General features: G+C 39.7%; 1 protein-coding gene across 1 annotated transcript in view; it reads right to left on the bottom strand.

Moving 5' to 3' along the window:
* nyap2a (neuronal tyrosine-phosphorylated phosphoinositide-3-kinase adaptor 2a) overlaps nucleotides 1–13,988 on the bottom strand; it is a 62,021-nt gene extending 48,033 nt beyond the window's left edge. Inside the window, exon 1 of the mRNA XM_063017116.1 lies at nucleotides 13,819–13,988. Coding sequence (XP_062873186.1) covers nucleotides 13,819–13,988 — 170 coding nt within the window. The remainder of the gene's footprint in view (nucleotides 1–13,818) is intronic.
* Between the last annotated feature and the right edge of the window lie 6,894 nt (nucleotides 13,989–20,882).

The following is a 20,882-nucleotide window of genomic DNA, read 5'->3' as shown; positions in this document are numbered from 1 at the left end:
GTAAAATACAGAATCCTTCTTTATTTGGAGACTAAACGCCGCGTTCTGTATTGAACTGATACAGGACGCTTTGTTCCGTATTTTTATCAATGGGAGACTGTGGGAATTATATTAAGTAGTATTCACTTTTATTCTTAGTAACGGTGTGTGTGCGCTGGTTATAGCAGCATAACCTGTTTAATACACCTCTGTATGAGTAGCGCAGTGGGCAGAGTGCGTTGTTTTGCCTAAAATATGGTTCTGACTTATTATTATAAAGAATAAAAATAATAAATGTTAAACACCATAAATAAAACCTTTGTTCTCATGACTGCGTAAGGTGCCCCCCCCCCCCCCCTCTTATATAGTGAGTGAGATAAAACACAGCGCCAAAGCTTCATCAGTCCCGCACATGCTGCTGCTTTAATATAAGCTCCGATACACTGAGTCCAGTGTTACAAAAGTGAAACAAGCTTTAAAGCCTCGGTATCAAATGTTCCGTCCCTAATAAACAATGTTTTGTCCATTTTGTGTTAATTATTTTCATTATTTCGCTTTTGTTGTTCTTGTGGGAATTCCTTAGATGTTTAGAAGAGCGGACGGTAAATGGAGATGCACACGCCACGTCTAACCGTCTGCACAAACTATCTAATAACTTTCCACAAGAAAAACAATAGCGGGTCAACTGGATAAAATGATTTCCACAAACGAGACAAAACCTTGTTTATCGTCACCATCACAAACTCCGTTCACTTTACCTCTGACAAACAGTTTGATTGACAGCTGGTAAGCAACACGCACTTCCGGTTTATTGTACCTACCTTTTCCGTCAGAAATGTTACTGCAAAATGCAAAATTACATATGCCGAAAACAAATTTACAAGTGCTGAAACACTTTTACATATGCCAAAACAAATTTACAAGTGCTGAAACACTTTTACATATGCCAAAACAAATTTACAAACACTGGGTACCCAAGCACTTGTAAATTTGTTTTTGCTTTCGTTGTAAATTTGTTTTTGTTTTTTTGTAATTTTGTTTTCTGAAATGTACAGTGTATCACAAAAGTGAGTACACCCCTCACATTTCTGCAGATATTTAAGTATATCTTTTCATGGGACAACACTGACAAAATGACACTTTGACACAATGAAAAGTAGTCTGTGTGCAGCTTATATAACAGTGTAAATTTATTCTTCCCTTAAAATAACTCAATATACAGCCATTAATGTCTAAACCACCGGCAACAAAAGTGAGTACACCCCTAAGAGACTACACCCCTAAATGTCCAAATTGAGCACTGCTTGTCATTTTCCCTCCAAAATGTCATGTGATTTGTTAGTGTTACTAGGTCTCAGGTGTGCATAGGGAGCAGGTGTGTTCAATTTAGTAGTACAGCTCTCACACTCTCTCATACTGGTCACTGAAAGTTCCAACATGGCACCTCATGGCAAAGAACTCTCTGAGGATCTTAAAAGATGAATTGTTGCGCTACATGAAGATGGCCAAGGCTACAAGAAGATTGCCAACACCCTGAAACTGAGCTGCAGCACAGTGGCCAAGATCATCCAGTGTTTTAAAAGAGCAGGGTCCACTCAGAACAGACCTCGCGTTGGTCGTCCAAAGAAGCTGAGTGCACGTGCTTAGCGTCACATCCAACTGCTGTCTTTGAAAGATAGGCGCAGGAGTGCTGTCAGCATTGCTGCAGAGATTGAAAAGGTGGGGGGTCAGCCTGTCAGTGCTCAGACCATACGCCGCACACTACATCAAATTGGTCTGCATGGCTGTCACCCCAGAAGGAAGCCTCTTCTGAAGTCTCTACACAAGAAAGCCTGCAAACAGTTTGCTGAAGACATGTCAACAAAGGACATGGATTACTGGAACCATGTCCTATGGTCTGATGAGACCAAGATACATTTGTTTGGTTCAGATGGTCTCAAGCATGTGTGGCGGCAATCAGGTGAGGAGTACAAAGATAAGTGTGTCATGCCTACAGTCAAGCATGGTGGTGGGAATGCCATGGTCTGGGGCTGCATGAGTGCAGCAGGTGTTGGGGAGTTACATTTCATTGAGGGACACATGAACTCCAATATGTATTGTGAAATACTGAAGCAGAGCATGATCCCCTCCCTCCGGAAACTGGGTCGCAGGGCAGTGTTCCAGCATGATAATGACCCCAAACACACCTCTAAGACGACCACTGCTTTATTGAAGAGGCTGAGGGTAAAGGTGATGGACTGGCCAAGCATGTCTCCAGACCTAAACACAATAGAACATCTTTGGGGCATCCTCAAGCGGAAGGTGGAGGAGCGCAAAGTCTCGAATATCCACCAGCTCCGTGATGTCGTCATGGAGGAGTGGAAAAGCATTCCAGTGGCAACCTGTGAAGCTCTGGTAAACTCCGTGCCCAGGAGAGTTAAGGCAGTTCTGGGAAATAATGGTGGCCACACAAAATATTGACACTTCAGGAACTTTCACTAAGGGGTGTACTCACTTTTGTTGCTGGTGGTTTAGACATTAATGGCTGTATATTGAGTTATTTTGAGGGAAGAATAAATTTACACTGTTATATAAGCTGCACACAGACTACTTTTCATTGTGTCAAAGTGTCATTTTGTCAGTGTTGTCCCATGAAAAGATATACTTAAATATCTGCAGAAATGTGAGGGGTGTACTCACTTTTGTGATACACTGTAAATTTGTTTTGCACTTCTCGGCCACCGTAACCTGGAGACTAGTAAGAAATGAGGGACAGATACATGTAGCCAATGCAAACTTAGACTGTACCAACTCACATTTTAACACAACATTGACTCTGTAGTGGAGGGACCTGAAGATGGATCTTGATATGATCAAGAATAGCTTGGAGAAATATGAAATATTGAATTGGTCTAAAGGAGCTTTTGTAAATAAAGGGACACAGGTTATCACACGCCAGTGGGCAGAGTAGCTAGTGTAGTTTTTACCTTTTATCTAACATTTCGTACTTTACTGTGTGGAGGGGGCTTATCACCAAAAGCTGCTGTGGGGCAAGTGCATGGCCACTTGAGTTTTCTGACTGGGGAAAGAGTGGGGTTATGTCCCAGTGGGGCAAACATCATTTTCTTTTTAGAGAAAGCGTGTGGAGTGTAATACCCCTACTCAGACTAATGCGGTCATCTATCTGTATCTACTGTATAAATACAGAAAAGGCTCCCTAAATAAGTCCACTGCATAGAATAAAATATATCGTAAAATATCTGAACCATATACCGTGGTGTGTGTGTGTCCTTGGGGAAAGCAGGCTAAATGTAGAGAAGTGGAAATAAAGACCAAGCCCACTGTTGTCATGGAAACCCTGTATCGTAGTAACACACCTCTTTCAAAGTGCTGATGAAGTGTGACTTTGAACCTCTAAATGCCAGTGTATACTTTTTGTGTGATCCTCTACTGAAGTCTTGTATCAAGCAAAAATGGGCAAAAATTTCAGTCGCACAAATTGAAAATGAGTGTTGCAGACATCAAACATTAAATTTACAAAATACTATTAAGCTGTTTAGTGAAAACACTGGGAATCTTTTCTTTATACTTTGTTAGTTAAATTAAGGTTAAAAAGATTTTTTTTTTAAATCACAGATCTCTGTTTTTATTGCAGGATAAATTTAGGATAAATAGGAGGAGGACAAGAGGAGGACACGCAGAAGGTTTATAAGGTTTATAAGAAGAACCTACCACTTGATGGGCAGAATTACAGTGTATCACAAAAGTGAGTACACCCCTCACATTTCTGCAGATATTTAAGTATATCTTTTCATGGGACAACACTGACAAAATGACACTTTGACACAATGAAAAGTAGTCTGTGTGCAGCTTATATAACAGTGTAAATTTATTCTTCCCTCAAAATAACTCAATATACAGCCATTAATGTCTAAACCATCGGCAACAAAAGTGAGTACACCCCTTAGTGAAAGTTCCTGAAGTGTCAATATTTTGTGTGGCCACCATTATTTCCCAGAACTGCCTTAACTCTCCTGGGCATGGAGTTTACCAGAGCTTCACAGGTTGCCACTGGAATGCTTTTCCACTCCTCCATGACGACATCACGGAGCTGGCGGATATTCGAGACTTTGCGCTCCTCCACCTTCCGCTTGAGGATGCCCCAAAGATGTTCTATTGGGTTTAGGTCTGGAGACATGCTTGGCCAGTCCATCACCTTTACCCTCAGCCTCTTCAATAAAGCAGTGGTCGTCTTAGAGGTGTGTTTGGGGTCATTATCATGCTGGAACACTGACCTGCGACCCAGTTTCCGGAGGGAAGGGATCATGCTCTGCTCAGTATTTCACAGTACATATTGGAGTTCATGTGTCCCTCAATGAAATGTAACTCCCCAACACCTGCTGCACTCATGCAGCCCCAGACCATGGCATTCCCACCACCATGCTTGACTGTAGGCATGACACACTTATCTTTGTACTCCTCACCTGATTGCCGCCACACATGCTTGAGACCATCTGAACCAAACAAATTAATCTTGGTCTCATCAGACCATAGGACATGGTTCCAGTAATCCATGTCCTTTGTTGACATGTCTTCAGCAAACTGTTTGCGGGCTTTCTTGTGTAGAGACTTCAGAAGAGGCTTCCTTCTGGGGTGACAGCCATGCAGACCAATTTGATGTAGTGTGCGGCGTATGGTCTGAGCACTGACAGGCTGACCCCCCACCTTTTCAATCTCTGCAGCAATGCTGACAGCACTCCTGCGCCTATCTTTCAAAGACAGCAGGTGGATGTGACGCTGAGCACGTGCACTCAGCTTCTTTGGACGACCAACGCGAGGTCTGTTCTGAGTGGACCCTGCTCTTTTAAAACGCTGGATGATCTTGGCCACTGTGCTGCAGCTCAGTTTCAGGGTGTTGGCAATCTTCTTGTAGCCTTGGCCATCTTCATGTAGCGCAACAATTCGTCTTTTAAGATCCTCAGAGAGTTCTTTGCCATGAGGTGCCATGTTGGAACTTTCAGTGACCAGTATGAGAGAGTGTGAGAGCTGTACTACTAAATTGAACACACCTGCTCCCTATGCACACCTGAGACCTAGTAACACTAACAAATCACATGACATTTTGCAGGGAAAATGACAAGCAGTGCTCAATTTGGACATTTAGGGGTGTAGTCTCTTAGGGGTGTACTCACTTTTGTTGCCGGTGGTTTAGACATTAATGGCTGTGTATTGAGTTATTTTGAGGGAAGAATAAATTTACACTGTTATATAAGCTGCACACAGACTACTTTTCATTGTGTCAAAGTGTCATTTTGTCAGTGTTGTCCCATGAAAAGATATACTTAAATATCTGCAGAAATGTGAGGGGTGTACTCACTTTTGTGATACACTGTATATGGGCATGGTGATAGTTACAACAAACATAAGCCATTTGACCTGCCCTTTCGGGATGCATAGATGAATTGTTGTGAAAAGTATTGTGGCTTGTATGTGGGCCAACAAATAACAATCTATCAGTAATCTCCAGTGGCAGTAAGAATGGCATTATGGCTGCAATTCAGTACACCCTATGCCACCAGCATGCTGACTTCTACTCAGGAGTGTCTAGCCGTATGTATGGCTCACCCACAATCAAGATATCTGGGAGTCTATAAAAACTGTAGATACGTCTAAAAGAATAAGAGTCCTACATAAATATTTTATAACACAAATAAGTGCATAGGCATGGTAAATAAACATGCTTAATTGCAAGTACTTTTATCTGATTTTTTTCATTAAATCTTTGCCATATTTCAGGATTTATTTAAGGAAACTCTTCAAATGTAACCTAGTGTGAAAGAGACCATGGTCACACAGCTCCATATAGGCTTAATAACATGTCAAAACTAGTAAAACATAGTTTTCTGTCTCAAATCTGCAAACCAGTTACACGTGGTTTAAAAACAGCAAAATCCTGAAGAATTCAGAATTTCTAAATCCATAAGTGATTTAAACACATTGTATGAATATATGAATGGTACATATATTGTTTGAATATGTATTTGCCATTGAGAATGGCAGATCATCAGGAACTTGATAGCGGTTCCAATCCAGATGAGGGAAGTAAAGTTAGTTCAGTTGCAAATATGAAAGCATCTACATGCACAGCAGCCTGGGCTTCTGTAAAGAAATAGAACTGTTCATGCACATCCTGGTGTAAAGTGTTTTTTTCAACTAGTTATAAAAAATAGTTAGTACATTGTGCAATCTAGTTTGTAAACTTTCACAATCCATGATATAGTATGCTCTGTAACCTGTCTGCCCTTCTCTTAGTCTCCTGTTGCTCCCTGATAGACTAAGGTCAGGTTTTAAAAGTCTCTCAAGTTCAAGAGCAGTGAACTGAGTGGGGCAGGCAGTGCAGTCAAAGACTGAAGGGCTGAAAGACCTTCTTTAAATCTAATCAGTACAACACACTACTGTATGGTATCAGATATAGTATACATATGGGCAATGTAATAAACATTCTCTAAAATGACTATCCACTAAAACACATATTCATCACCAGAAACTCTTAAAAAGGGCTGTATGTTGACAGTTATTGAAACTGTCTTTAACTGATAATGCAGTACTATTTATGTGTCACCCATTTTGTCCATACTTTAAACATAGTCCCTGAGAGCCTGGCTGGATTAACGCACACTCCTCGGATGCCGTTAGGATATTTTTTTTGTTTGTGTAGACAAAAGATGATGAGAATTATTTTACACCAGAACTTGATAGGGAAGAGCGTGGTCAAAGCAGTGTCTTTCACCAAACACACAGATCTTCCACATTACCACTTTACACATGCCCCCCACGTTAATGCTCTTCGCCACTACACGTAACCCCAAACCCTATGACGCAGCACCAGGTGACAATACATGCGCATTTCAAAAACAATGATCCATTACCATATCTCAAAAATAAATATGAACAATGCTAAAACTGTAACATTCCGGCCCCTAATTTTTGTTTAACAAATAATTATCAAATTATATTAACAGCCATTCACTGATAACTTAAATAGGGTCAATCGACCAAAACCCATCCTAAACATTCAAGATTTGCACATCAGTCTGTACATCAATCCATTTATAAACAAATATATATTCCAATTTTTTTTTTTAATTACATAATCTATTCAGGTGTACATGAGTCCTTTGTGTGTCCATAAAAGTACCCCATACTCTTTCAGTTATTAGTAGTGCCAAAACTATCCAAAAACTGTATGAAGAAAGTCCAAAAAAAAAAGTCCAAAAAAAACAAGGTTGAAATTTTGTAAAAAAAAAAAAAAACATTGCATGCATGCAATGCAAGTGTCAAGTCAAGTCAAGTCAACTTTATTAATATAGCGCTTTTTACAATAGACAATAGAAGTGCAAATCCATCTGCTGGCTAAACATCAACATTATTATTTATATAAGGTCAGTTATGTTTCAAGGTTCTTTCAATGTTCAATTTTAGTGTTCATGTTCACAAAATTAAATACTATCAGTTTTGTTCTGCTTTAAGGCAAAAGGCAGATCTTAGTAACGGGTCTTTCCAATTTATTCGTTTGTGTTTTAACTCATACTTTACGTACAAGTCCTTTAGAGTCTTATATAGTTTCTGTGATTCGCCCCATACACCACGAATTTCTGGGGGCAGAATCATCTACTATAAGGACTAGATCTCCAACTACAAAGTTCTGGTGAACTTTATTCCACTTTTGACGTTGTTGCAGTAAAGGAAGATATTCTTTTGCCCATCTTTTCCAAAATAGGTTGCTAATTTACTGCACTTGTTTCCAGCATCTTTTCCCGTATGTCTCACATTTAGTAAACAGACCAGGTGGGAGAATGGGTTTCCCTTTTAACAGCAAAAGGTGATTTGGTGTTAACGCTTCAAGATCGTTTGAATCATCACTGGATGGTGTTATTGGTATATCATTTAGAATAGCCTCAACCTCACAAAATATGGTATTGAGGGCTTCATCATCAACCATTTGCTGTTTAGTGACAAAAACAATGGATTCTTTTAGTTTGTTGTACGAGACGTTCCCAAGCGCCTCCATGGTGAGCTCCATGAGGAGGATTAAAAGTCCATTTTATTTCTTCCTGTAGGAAAGTATCCTTTATTTTCCTTTGATTCAGATTTTGTAGCGCCTGCTTTAACTCACGATTTGCACTCACAAAATTTGTTCCATTGTCAGATCGTATTTCTTTGACCTGTCCCCTTTGACATATAAATCTCCTTATGGCATTGATGCAGGAATCTGTATCAAGCGTGTGAGCCACTTCTAAACGAACAGCACGATCCTTCCTCTTTTTACCTCAATGGGTCCAAAATAATCCATTCCAACCAATGTGAATGGTGGTAGGTCTACTGCAGGTTGATCAGATGGAAGACCAGCCATTTTTTGTTCTCCATATCTTTGACGATATCTGCGGCATGTCATACATTCTCTAATAACCTTCCTAGCCAATGAATTGGCATGTGGAATCCAAAATTGCCAACGTAAAGTGGAAAGCATATGATTTCTTCCACTGTGTCCAACCTTTTCATGCACACAGCGAAGGATGAGCTTTGAGATGTTACTGTTCTTTGGCAGAACGGCAGGATGTTTTACCTCTTCAGGCAACAAAGATCGGTTCAACCGACCTTCTACTCTTAGGATACCATCGACCATTATAGGATCCAGTTTGTGCAAATGACTGGATTTCTTTACGACTTTTCCACTGCTTAGATTTGATATCTCATCAGTAAAGTGTTGCCTTTGACTATTGCTTTTTCAGCTTTATCAAGATCCTCCAATGAAAGTTGTGTACTCCACTTTTTCTTTAGAATCACAGCTTTGTCCTCTTTCATTACGGCATTGATATCAGAATGGATATTTATCTTCTTTCTTTTCTCACACCTCTGCCTAAGTGTGTCTTTAAGCTTTAAAAGCCAACCAACTGCTCGTTTCAGGTCTGCCCATTTAGAAAAGTATGAAAGCAATTTACTGATGGGACAAGACTCTTTCATCTGCTGAACAGACATGAGGTGAACAGAAACTTCCTGCTTGATTTCAGGGTCATCATCCGATATGCTACCGGTTTCAAGTGCCATTTTTTTTTTTTGCTGATAGGCCGTGTGAAACAGAGATTCGATTTGCAACATATGTCTTAAATCGTTTTCTTGTGTTTGCTATATACTGCAGAACTGTCGGTGAATTTGCAATTCTGTTTTCAACATGTGATTCAGCTGATCTAGCTCCATTCTGGGAATGGTGGTACACTTCAGCGGTGCCACTTTTGCCTTTCCAAATGCACAAGACACACAGACTTCATCTTTATCGTTTGTAAGCCGAAGATAGGACACGGCACCATATCCCACCTCACTAGCGTCACAAAAGTGATGCAGCTGCGCAGATGTGATGTCACCAAAGCCTCTAGGAATAAAGCTTCTATCGACACCAAAGGTATCTAGTAGATAAAGCAAATTAAGCCATTATGTCCAGGTCTGTGCTATGTCATGTGGAACTGTTTCATCCCACCTTAGTTTCAGTTTACATAAACTTTGCATGATTTGTTTTGCCACAAGAATGACAGGAGCCAAAAAACCCAAGCGGTCATATACAGAACAAACAATAGACAGTATGCCCCTTCTTGTTAATTGGTGTGGCTTAACTTTTATGCTGAAAGTAAAGACATCCTTTTCGACGTTCCATTGAGCACCAAGGGCTCTTTCCATTGGCAGCTGCTCCTTGTTTAACTCCAAAGTTCTCACTTCTTTGGCTCTGTCCTCTTGGGAATGGCAGAGAGCACAGTACGATCATTACTGATCCATTTGTTCAAATGGAAGCCACCTTTTGAGCATAATTCCGTAAGTTGTTGATACAAAAACATAGCCTGTTCTGTATTGTTGGTTGCTTTCAGGCAGTCATCCACGTAGAAATGTTGTCAAACGGTGTTTGTGACTTCTTCACAATATTCATTTTGATTGTCATCTACTGTTTTGACTCTTTATTGTGTCGACCATTTTGTCCATACTTTAAACATAGTCCCTGAGAGCCTGGCTGGATTAACGCACACTCCTCGGATGCCGTTAGGATATATTTTTTTTGTTTTTGTTTGTGTAGACAAAAGATGATGAGAATTATTTTACACCAGAATTTTATGAAGTTGATAAGAAAGAGCGTGGTCAAAACAGTGTCTTTCACCAAACACCCAGATCTTCCACATTACCCCTTTACACACGCCCCCCACGTTAATGCTATTCGCCACTACACGTCACCACGTAACCGTATGACGCAGCACCAGGTGACATTACATGCGCTAAACATTATTATAATTCAAAAACAATTATCCCTTACCACACCTCAAAAATAAATGTGAACAACGCTAAAATGGCTGTAACAATTTAAGTTCTGTTAACAAGTTGCAAAAGTTGCAGATTGGCATCATATTCATTTTGAACAAGGTAACTAACATTAAATTAGGCAAAGATATGTTGTTACCTGCATTACACACAAGTTGCAGTTAATAATATACCATGGGAGATAGTCTGAAACAATTGTTAAAACAACATACTTATTTAGCATGTTATATATAAACACAATATACATGTACATAATAATATATGTAATATATTATATTATATGTACATTGGGGAAAATAAGTATTTGATCCCCTGCTGATTTTGTAAGTTTACCCCCTTACAAAGACTTGAACAGTCTATAATTTTTATGGAAGGTTTATTTTAACAGAGAGAGACAGAATAACAACAAAAAATCCAGAAAAAAACATTAAATAAAAGTTATAAATTAATTTGTATTTAATTAAGGGAAATAAGTATTTGATCCCCTACCAACCAGCAAGAGTTCTGACCCCCACAGACCGGTTATGTGCACAAAAGGCACACAAATTAGTCCTGTCCCTGTATAAAAGACTCCTGTCACAGAATCAGTTTCTTACATTCAAATCTCTCGACCACCATGGGCAAGACCAAAGAGCTATGAAAGGACGTCAGGGACAAGATTGTAGACCTGCACAAGGCTGGAATGGGCTACAAGACAATCAGCAAGAAGCTTGGTGAGAAAGAGACCACTGTTGGTGCGATAATTCGAAAATGGAAGAAATACAAGATCACAGTCAATCGCCATCGCTCTGGAGCTCCATGCAAGATCTCACTTCGTGGGGTAAGAAAGATTCTGAGAAAGGTGAGGTCAGCCCAGAATTACACGGGAGGAGCTTGTCAATGATCTCAAGGGAGCTGGGAGCACAGTCACCAAGAAAACCATTAGTAACACACTTCGCCGTAATGGATTGAGATCCTGCAGTGCCCGCAAAGTCCCTTTGCTCAAGAAGGCTCATGTACAGGCCCGTCTGAAGTTTGCCAATGAACACCTGAGCGATTCCGAGAAAGCTTGGGAGAATGCGATATGGTCATATGAGACCAAAATTGAGCTCTTTGGCATCAACTCCACTCGCCGTGTTTGGAGGCAGAGAAATGCCCAGTGGGGATGGTGTTCTTGGGGTCATATCCAGCATTTCTCTGCTCCCAGCTCCCTTGAGATCATTGACAAGCTCCTCCCGTGTAATTCTGGGCTGACCTCACCTTTCTCAGAATCATTCTTACCCCACCAGGTGAGATCTTGCATGGAGCTCCAGAGTGAGGGCGATTGACTGTGATCTTGTATTTCTTCCATTTTTGAATTATCGTGCCAACAGTGGTCTCTTTCTCACCAAGCTTCTTGCTGATGGTCTTGTAGCCCATTCCAGCCTTGTGCAGGTCTACAATCTTGTCCCTGACATCTTTTGATAGCTCTTTGGTCTTGCCCATGGTGGTTGAGAGATTTGAACGGAAGAAACTGATTCTGTGACAGGAGTCTTTTATACAGGGACAGGACTGATTTGTGTGCCTTTTGTGCACATAACTGGTCTTTGGGGGCCAGAATTCTTGCTGGTTGGTAGGGGATCAAATACTTATTTCCCTTAGTTAAATACCTTGCTGTGTTTGTCTGTGGCAGGGAAACATTTGTCTATGGCAGGGAATCAAAAGCCACAATTAAAGCCACGACTTGATAACACAAAACATAATGCTAGTATTGGTAAGTGCATTTAATTACAGCAAACATTCACACATGGTACTCGTGTACAGCCCTTCAATTATAATTAAAATAATATATATTTTGTTCTGTTGGCCAAAGAGCAAAATGACTATCCTAATTGTTACCAATATTACAAAGACAGAGAGTATGTCGGTTTATGCATGTATTTTGGAGCAACATACAATATATTGATAAAAATATTGGGACACCTCTATTAACTACTGAATTTGTTTGTTTTAGCTACAATATTGCCAACAGGAGTAATAAATCAATTAATAATACATAATAAATAATCATTGCTTCCAACTTTGAAGCAACAGATTATTGAAGGCCTACACAGAACAAAAGTTCCAATTACATTTATATTAGCTGTTCATTAGCCTTTCTGAGGTTTTTGATCTGTCTCAAAAAGTTGGGCCGTGGTCAATATCAGGATGCTCTTTGAATGACAAAAGAAAAGTTCAGGAGGGTTGTGACACAGAGAGAGGAACTGATGTCAAAGAGTGGAAGCCTGTGTTAATAGATGATGGAGTTGTAGGTAGAGTTTGTTTCTTTAGGTAAGTGCATCTTGCTTGAGAAAAGGACAACTCCTTCCAAGTCCTAATTGACTGCTTATATAGTAACCAATCATTCCTTTCCCTTTTCCTTGATGAATCCTTGCATGCAGCCTACAACAGTACATTGACATCCAAGCTTCACATCACATATTGTGACTAACATCTAAACTTCATATCAAAGACTACAATATCTAAACTTTGTATGAGACTAGGCAGTTCTACACCTTTGTTTTATACATTTAAGCCACACGCCATGACCAATTGCAACAAAACAGTGCTATCTGCCACTTTTTCTCAATTTTCCTCATCAGTCAACACTCATCACAAACCTGCACAAATCACCTCAATTCAAAGCACCAGCATCTCAAATTCCACCACTTTCTTCATCATCACTTTCCTCATCATCACTTTAAATAAAACCACTCTCTACTTCTCAATCTCTCTATTCAAGCTCTTCCCAAGCAAACATGCAGCTCTTCAAATCTACCAAACTATTCTTGCAGTAACCACTTGCCCTATCTGGTACAGACGAAAGCATCTTCATTATCTTCTATCAACCAAGCAGCATTTCAACAATCACAGCATTCCACATACATATCAACTCACATAACTCAACTAACCTAATTTGCTAATAAGGTCTTAGCAGCAAACCATCTGCACTTATCAGTTTTTGTACATGATTGGTCAATTTTGACTTTACATTAAATTCCTATGGCTTGGCCTCTGAAAATCTATAGCTGGACCACCTTACAGCACAACCTTCTTTCTAGTGACAACAGAGATTGACAAAGGGGCTTCTTTAATAACACCTTTCACATTATATACTGTATATTATAAAGAAGACTATAAAACGTGCTAAAAGGGAATCTGTTCCTGATAAAGAAGCCAGTACATTTAAGAAGTATTTTAAAATCCCACCAACAGTGCTGCACCTGAACAACACACACAACCACATCATTACCAAGTTAGTGTCAGAGCAGTGCAGAGAATGGTCCATCATTTGGTCAACAGGGGATCTATTTTAATTGATAAATGGGGTACAGGGGAGTGACAAAGTGTACTAAACAGATGGTCTACAATCAGCATACTCAAAAGGTTCATTTCTATTGGAGGTGAAGCTTACAAAATAGTAAATGAATGTGTGAAACAGGTGTACCTACAGTGTTTTATGTATATAAATGTGTGTTTACCTATTGATATGCCTTCTCTTACCATCTTTTTTTCTGGCTTTGATCCATCAGGTATGCCCTGTGCTGGCGAACGCGATCACTCTCACGTGCGATGTCTGAAGCATTCTGTATCACCAGCTCATCATAAGCTTTCAGGCCACTATCCTCTACATACTGCATAAAGTGCACATATTCGTTCTTGCTGCCATCCATCCTTTGTTGCAAAAAGACTGATTACCTGCAAAAACCAGAGGGAGAGGTAGGGATTTATATAATACATAATAGTTCAAAACAGAACATTTTCAGCCACTTAATGGGATTACTATGGACAATTCAATGAGCTTTACAAAGGGCTGGAAAAAGCTGCCAAAGCTAGAGAGTCATCTTGTCATACACATACACACACCTGGCTGTGGCATGCAAAGGCCTGAAATAAAAAGCCGCCACTAGACCTGAATATATTACACACAAATTAAAAGCTAAATTAGTATATATTTTTTTTTGTGTGTGTGTGTGTATTTATATGCTTAATTATGGCAATTGATTTTATACATTATATGATATATAGAGTTTATTCATTTCATATTTTGTATAATTTAATTAAATACTGTATGTTTTAAATATGTTTTTAACAGAAATACAAACAGCAACAATGTACTCAGTACGTGATTCTTTGTGTAGAACTGCAGATATCTGTAACACATGACTAGTGGCAATATAACAATGGGGACTAGAGACAAATACAAAAGGAATGGACTGGGCCCAACAGATGAGACATAACCTAACTAACCCTTTGCTAAGCTATGCTAATGCAAACGCTAAAGCTAATAACTGAATGACAAGGAACAGAATCCTAGACTGGATCAAAACAGAACATGATATAAACCCTATGCTCATGGTTAATTCTAATCTAAGTTAAGTAAACAACAGAGTGCATACCAGAACAAGGAAAGGAACCAAGACAGGAGCAAAATCATACTGACTAGCACAACTCACACAATGACCAACAAAGGAAAAATGCTTAGTGAAGTACACTGACATCATGACAGAAGTCCCCCTCCCTAATGCATGGCTCCTGAAGTGCCAGACCTTGGGGACATAATCTGCACCACTTTGGCTGCCAGGATGCAAAGAGCCACTTGGCAGCAGCGGCGAGACCTCTGGAGATCCCCCTGACATCGGTGACAAGACCTCTAGAGAGTTTTGTGGCAGCAGCAACAAGACCTCTGGAAGGCTGCCTGAACGCAGTGATAAGATTTCTGGAGAGCTGTCTGGCAGTGACGACAAGCCCTCTGGAGAGCTGATAGAAGCCAGCATGGTACCACACTTGGGACCACACTGATGAATAAGAGGATGCCACTTTGCATAATGCTTTGTACTAAATGCCCATGTTTTTATTGTAGAATAAATATTTATTGTACAAACTTTTCGCCAGGTGAGACCTGCAGAGTCTGGTAGCTGGCGGAAACAGAAAGAGGGACCAGGTAGCCGGCTGGAACTGGCAAGGAAGCTTGGACAGACAGATTAGCTAGCACTAAGATATATACATGTATATAAACTCACAGCATTAAATCTTGTGTCTACATGCATATACTATTATAAAAACTGACCTATTGATTATCAGTGTATGCTGAAGTTCTGGTGTTCAATAAACACAGTAATAATCTATCTTGCTCTATGAGTCTGCTCTGTAGATTTTCTTTAATTAATTAATTAATTTGTTAATTGCTTTTCATGAGGAATAGAAAAATCTTGTCGTAATAACATCATCCCACTACAAAACCCACAATCGACATCAACAGTTTTGTCCTTTTTAGTCTCTAATTAGTTATGAGTAGAACCTTGGGTTTGCTGTTATGATCTGGTCCTGAGCATGTGGATTGTTACCGTGTGTTAATGCTGAGTAAGGGGACTGTTCTTTTTGCTCAATTCTTGGTATTGCAAAGTCTAAACAGAACTGATCTCAGTTCCCACAGCAACCCCCACTCATATAATTATATGAGTGGGGGTTGCTGTGGGAACTGAGATCAGTTCTGTTTAGACTTTTAAGGACCTCCTGCAAACTCAATATAGCCAAGCTTCCAAGGCCCTATGGGGATGCTCCCCATCACCCACTAGAGAAGTGGCCCAGCTTCCAGTGCCCACTGGAGACATCACCCCTTACCCAGTGCCCACTACAGAAGTTGCCCAGCAGGTTTCTGTGAACTTTTGTCGGTCCTAGCTGGTCTCCATGAACCCTTGCCGGTCCCACCTGGCGCCAGTGAACCTTCGCCGGCTCCAGACTTCCTGGACTCTTCCGGGAGCCATGACCATCAGGCAAGCACTTACCCATTGGCTCGCCCCCCTGATGTAAATTGTTTAGTGCCTATTGCCTTGGTAATTGCATTGACAGACCCTGCCCCCACATCCCACAGAAATATTACTAAATAATATACACATGCACAAGACAGTGTAACATAGTCATATAGTCAAAATAGTCTTGAATATTGTTAAAGATTCGAATGCATGTGTATATTATTTAGTAATATTATTATATTAGTATGTGATTAGAATATTGTACTTGTCGCACCAGACACTGCATCTTCTATCCAGGTGCAGGTGTTCATTGACGGGGTACGTTGCTTTTTATCATTGACTTATTCTGTAGGAAACAATGCCAAAGTTCCACTAAAAGGAGATGTATAAAGTCTCTTATTTGCTCTGTGAACCCTGTGCATTCTTTGTACAAAATGTTTGCGTTTATTGCTGCCAAGTCAAGCATGTTGTAGAACCTAACATTTGTGGAAAAACTGCCAAAGACGTTTATCATCATTTTCTCCCAAACTGACCAGCTTTTGCTTTTACAGTTAGTGCAGGTGTGTTATCATCATGTGTTACCTAGTGTTTCTTTCTGGTAGGGCTGCATTTCTCTTTATTCAGTGTACCACTGGTTTTCACATCTGTGGACAATTTAAGTGCAACTCTGTATCGGAATCATCATCCATATCAAAAGAGAGTTCCTTACCACTGTCGAACTCAGCCAACACTTGCAAAAAAGTGTAGCTCCTCTTGTTTGCCAAAGCAGATTCAATTTACTTCAAACATTATAATTCATTTGTGTTTGTGTGTCTGTTTTTATCCAGACTCCAATAAAACATGCCTATAGCAGTTTAAACTGGTCTAAATTTGGGGTGCTTTACAGACACGAGATATGCTCACATGGTAATGTTTTACAGGTGTAAAGCAAGAGAGCATAGGTTAGCATTAGCATAGGGGTAGGTTAGCATTAGTTTGTTTTTGCCTTTGTTTTGTTTTTCCCAGTCTCCTATAGTGTTCAAGTGTTCTTGTTTTGAGTTCATAGTTTAGTCCTTGTGTATCTCATTGTCACGTCTGTTTGTATGCTTCTTAATGTTGTGTTAGCCTCTAGTCTCCTTTGTTTCCTTGTTTGTTTCCTATTTTTATCTTGCTTGTTTCCTACTGTTATCTTGTTTTGCTTATTGTTTATACATTGTCTGTTTTTAATAAATCTTAAGTATGTTTAGAACATCTATGCATGTGTCTGACACCTGCCTTTAGTCACTTGTTACATATAATGCCCAGAAGAAGTCGTTACGATCACTAAATAATTATAATTAATTTACTTTCTTTATTGTTCATACCATAAATATGTGTTTTGATCTGAATCCTTTCTGAAATATTATGACATTAGTCTTTTTTTAAGTTTACTGCCAAAGCTTACTGCCAAAGGAATGGCAGTCTGGCTCCAGCAGGTTCAGGTTCTGCTGTAGACCCTATGCAGTGGGGAATAGCAAAACCAGGTCATCTGTACAGAGCAGAAATGTAATCACTAAGTCATGCAGGGTGAGACCAGGAGCTGTAGACTTGCTAATTCATTATAGATATTAAAAAGTGTTGGGCTTAGACAGAAGAACTGCCTCACGACAAAATTTTTCTATTATAGGCAGTTTTAATTCCATATTTATTTCCTGTATACACTTACTTAATAAGATTATATGTTTTACCCCTACTTCACTTTTTCAATTTTCAAAAACAAAAAGTTGTTGCCTATATACGTATGTTGACTATAAACCATGCAAATATTTTGCTTTTATTTTATTATATTTATCAATTAGGGTGTGTACCGTGTGCAAGAATATGATCAATGGTGCAGTAATTTGGTAAAAATCAATTTGGCTTATTTCATGACATTGTGTTTAGTAAAGAAAGTTCCAAAATCTTCCCACAGATGCCTCTGTAACTCTTAGGGTCAAAATCCAGATTTTAGGGAAGAAATCTACACTCAGAACAAGGCTAACCATTTTTAGAATAGCCAATTATTAGCAAATTAGGTTAAGTGCACATTTATATTTCTTTAATTTCTCACAGTAAAAGAGACATACATGATCAGCCTTAACATTAAAACCACCTCCTTGTTTCTACACTCACTGTACATTTTAGCAGCTCCACTTACCATACAGAAGCACTTTGTAGTTCTACAATTACTGACTGTAGTCCATCTGTTTCTCTACATATTTTTTAGCCTGCTTTCACCCTAATCATTAATGGTCAGGACTCACAGGACCACCAAAGAGCAGGCATTATTTAGGTGGTGGATCATTCTCAGCCACTGTAGTGACAATGACATGGTGATGGTGTGTTAGTGTGTATTGTGCTGGTATGAGTGGATCAGACACAGCAGCGCTGCTAGAGTTTTTAAACACTGTGTCCACTCTTCGTCCACTCTATTAGACACTCCTACCTAGTTGGTCCACCTTGTAGACGTAAAGTCAGAGACGATCGCTCATCTATTGCTGCTGTTTGACTTGGTCATCATCTAGACCTTCATCAGTGGTCACAGGACACTGCCCATGGGGCGCTGTTGGCTGGATGTTTTTGGTTGGTGGACTATTCTCAGTCCAGCAGTGACAGTGGGGTGTTTAAAAACTCAATCACCATTGCTGTGTTTTATCCACTCATACCAGCACAACACACACTAACACACCACCACCATGTCAGTGCCACTGCAGTGCTGAGAATGACCCACCACCCAAATAATACCTACTCTGTAGTGGTCCTGGGAGAGTGCTGACCATTGAAGAACAGCATGAAAGGGGGCTAACAAAGCATGCAGAGAAACAGATGGACTACAGTCAGTAATTGAAGAACTACAAAGTGCTCCTACATGGTAAGTGGAGCTGATAAAATGGACAGTGAGTGTAGAAACAAGGAGGTGGTTATAATTTACATTTACATTTTCTGCATTTAGCAGACGCTCTTATCCAGAGCGACTTACAGAAGTGCTTCCATAGTAAACATTTCATTTCTCAAGTTTTAGTAAGCAACAGTCAAAGAACACAAATCTGCTGAAACCTGTTAGAACCAAAGTGTTTTTTTGTTTTGTTTTTTTGTTTTTTGTTTTTTTGGAAATGGAAGAAAAATGTTAGTAAATAAGTGCAAGTCAGCTTAAGTGCTTAGTAAAAAGGTGGGTTTTTAATCGTTTTTTAAAGACAGCAAGAGACTCAGATGTTCGGACAGACAGAGGAAGTTCATTACACCACTTGGGTGCTAGAACAGAGATATAATGTTATGGCTGATCAGTGTATGTTGGTGCTGTTTGGATCTCTGTGCTTGTGATTTGACAGTTTGTCTTCTTTCTTAAGTTTGGATTTTGATGCGTACTTAAGGTTTAATCTTGCTTTGCTTCTGTCTTTTCAGAACTAAGATCATTTTAAATATTTAACTGCCAGATTGATTCTTTATTTACTTTGCATATATGTGGTGTCAGGAAAGGTGTCTAAAATATTTGAATTTTGGCAGTATCCATTGCTTTCTTGAATTCTTCTGGAATTCTTCTGTATATTGTTCTGATGTACAGCTTACTGGGCAGTGTAATTGCTGTGTTAGTCTCTGCCCTTTTTAATGAACACAGTAATATGGTTGTGATCAGACAGAGGTTAGTAATTTAATGGTGAATGCACTGAGAGAATGGGTCTAAATCTGTTACTACATATTTTACTGTACTTTTCCCGAAAGGTGAGCATAACTGTATTTTCCTTAGTCTCCTCATGTCCTTGCATTGATGTACAGACCCAGACTTTGACATGGATACAGAAAATTTCATTCCTGTTAATAACATTATCATTGTTGTTTTTGTGAGGACAAAACAAATTGTTATTAATATTTATAGTTTGTTAGTAGAGGAATGTTCTTTTTCTATGTAAATGAAGCCAGGTTGTGCCCCTGTTCTGGCATTCAGCCCCTCGCAGATGAGTACATTTTCCTGGGCCTGGAAATGGAACACCTGTACTTCCAACTCTTTTGGGTAATATGGGGATTCTGAGGGGAGATGGCACAGAGGAATATGTCCTTCTGCAAGACTGTGTTTTTTTGAAGCCAAATATGGTATTTGCTTTTTACCATTTCCATAAATTGATGTACATTTGATTTATACCAGACTATGAATTCCCCTAAGCATCTGCCTTGGCATACTGAGGTCAGCTTTGGGGGGGAGGGCTATAATTTATCTATATTGAATTCATGGCTTGGATGTTCCATACACTAACTGAAAGAGATGCTATATTATATACATTAACTTTTTATCTAAAGTTTTCCTTTTAAGGGTGATGTGGGGTTGTGCAGCGTCACATGAGTTTGGGCAGATGTACTGCAGTAATTGCTTAATCTCTTGATTGGAGTGTGTTGCTGATGCCATCAGAGGAACACACTGCTATTGTTGGCTGAGCTGCAGGGACAAGAGGGGTCCTCTTAAGATCTCTGCATAAACTCTCTGGATGGTGGCTGGGTGGGAGTCTTTGTGGGGAGGAAGGGTGGAGACTATGATCTTAGCACTAAGAAAAGTCTCTGCAGCTGTCATTGTCACTCTGCAGACCAGTCCTCCAACCCCCTCCTGCTCTGCTCTGAGATCATTTGTGCCAGTGTAAATGATGATGCAAGTAGACTTCCTGAGCACCATATTTTTGATGTTTTCTGGCTATCTGCTATCAATTCTGCTTGCCAATGTCCGCTCACTGGAAAAAAAGCTGTACAATACCCCCAGAATATTAAGAACTGTTTGCACTGTAGCTGTTACTCCATTTGCTATTAAAGGCCTCTAGACTCTAGGCCAAG

Source organism: Trichomycterus rosablanca, chromosome 20 (genome assembly GCF_030014385.1).
Source record: "Trichomycterus rosablanca isolate fTriRos1 chromosome 20, fTriRos1.hap1, whole genome shotgun sequence".
Classification (NCBI taxonomy): Eukaryota; Metazoa; Chordata; class Actinopteri; order Siluriformes; family Trichomycteridae; genus Trichomycterus; species Trichomycterus rosablanca.
The sequence above is the reverse complement of the archived record's forward strand: the minus strand, read 5'-3'. Positions and strand labels throughout refer to the sequence as shown.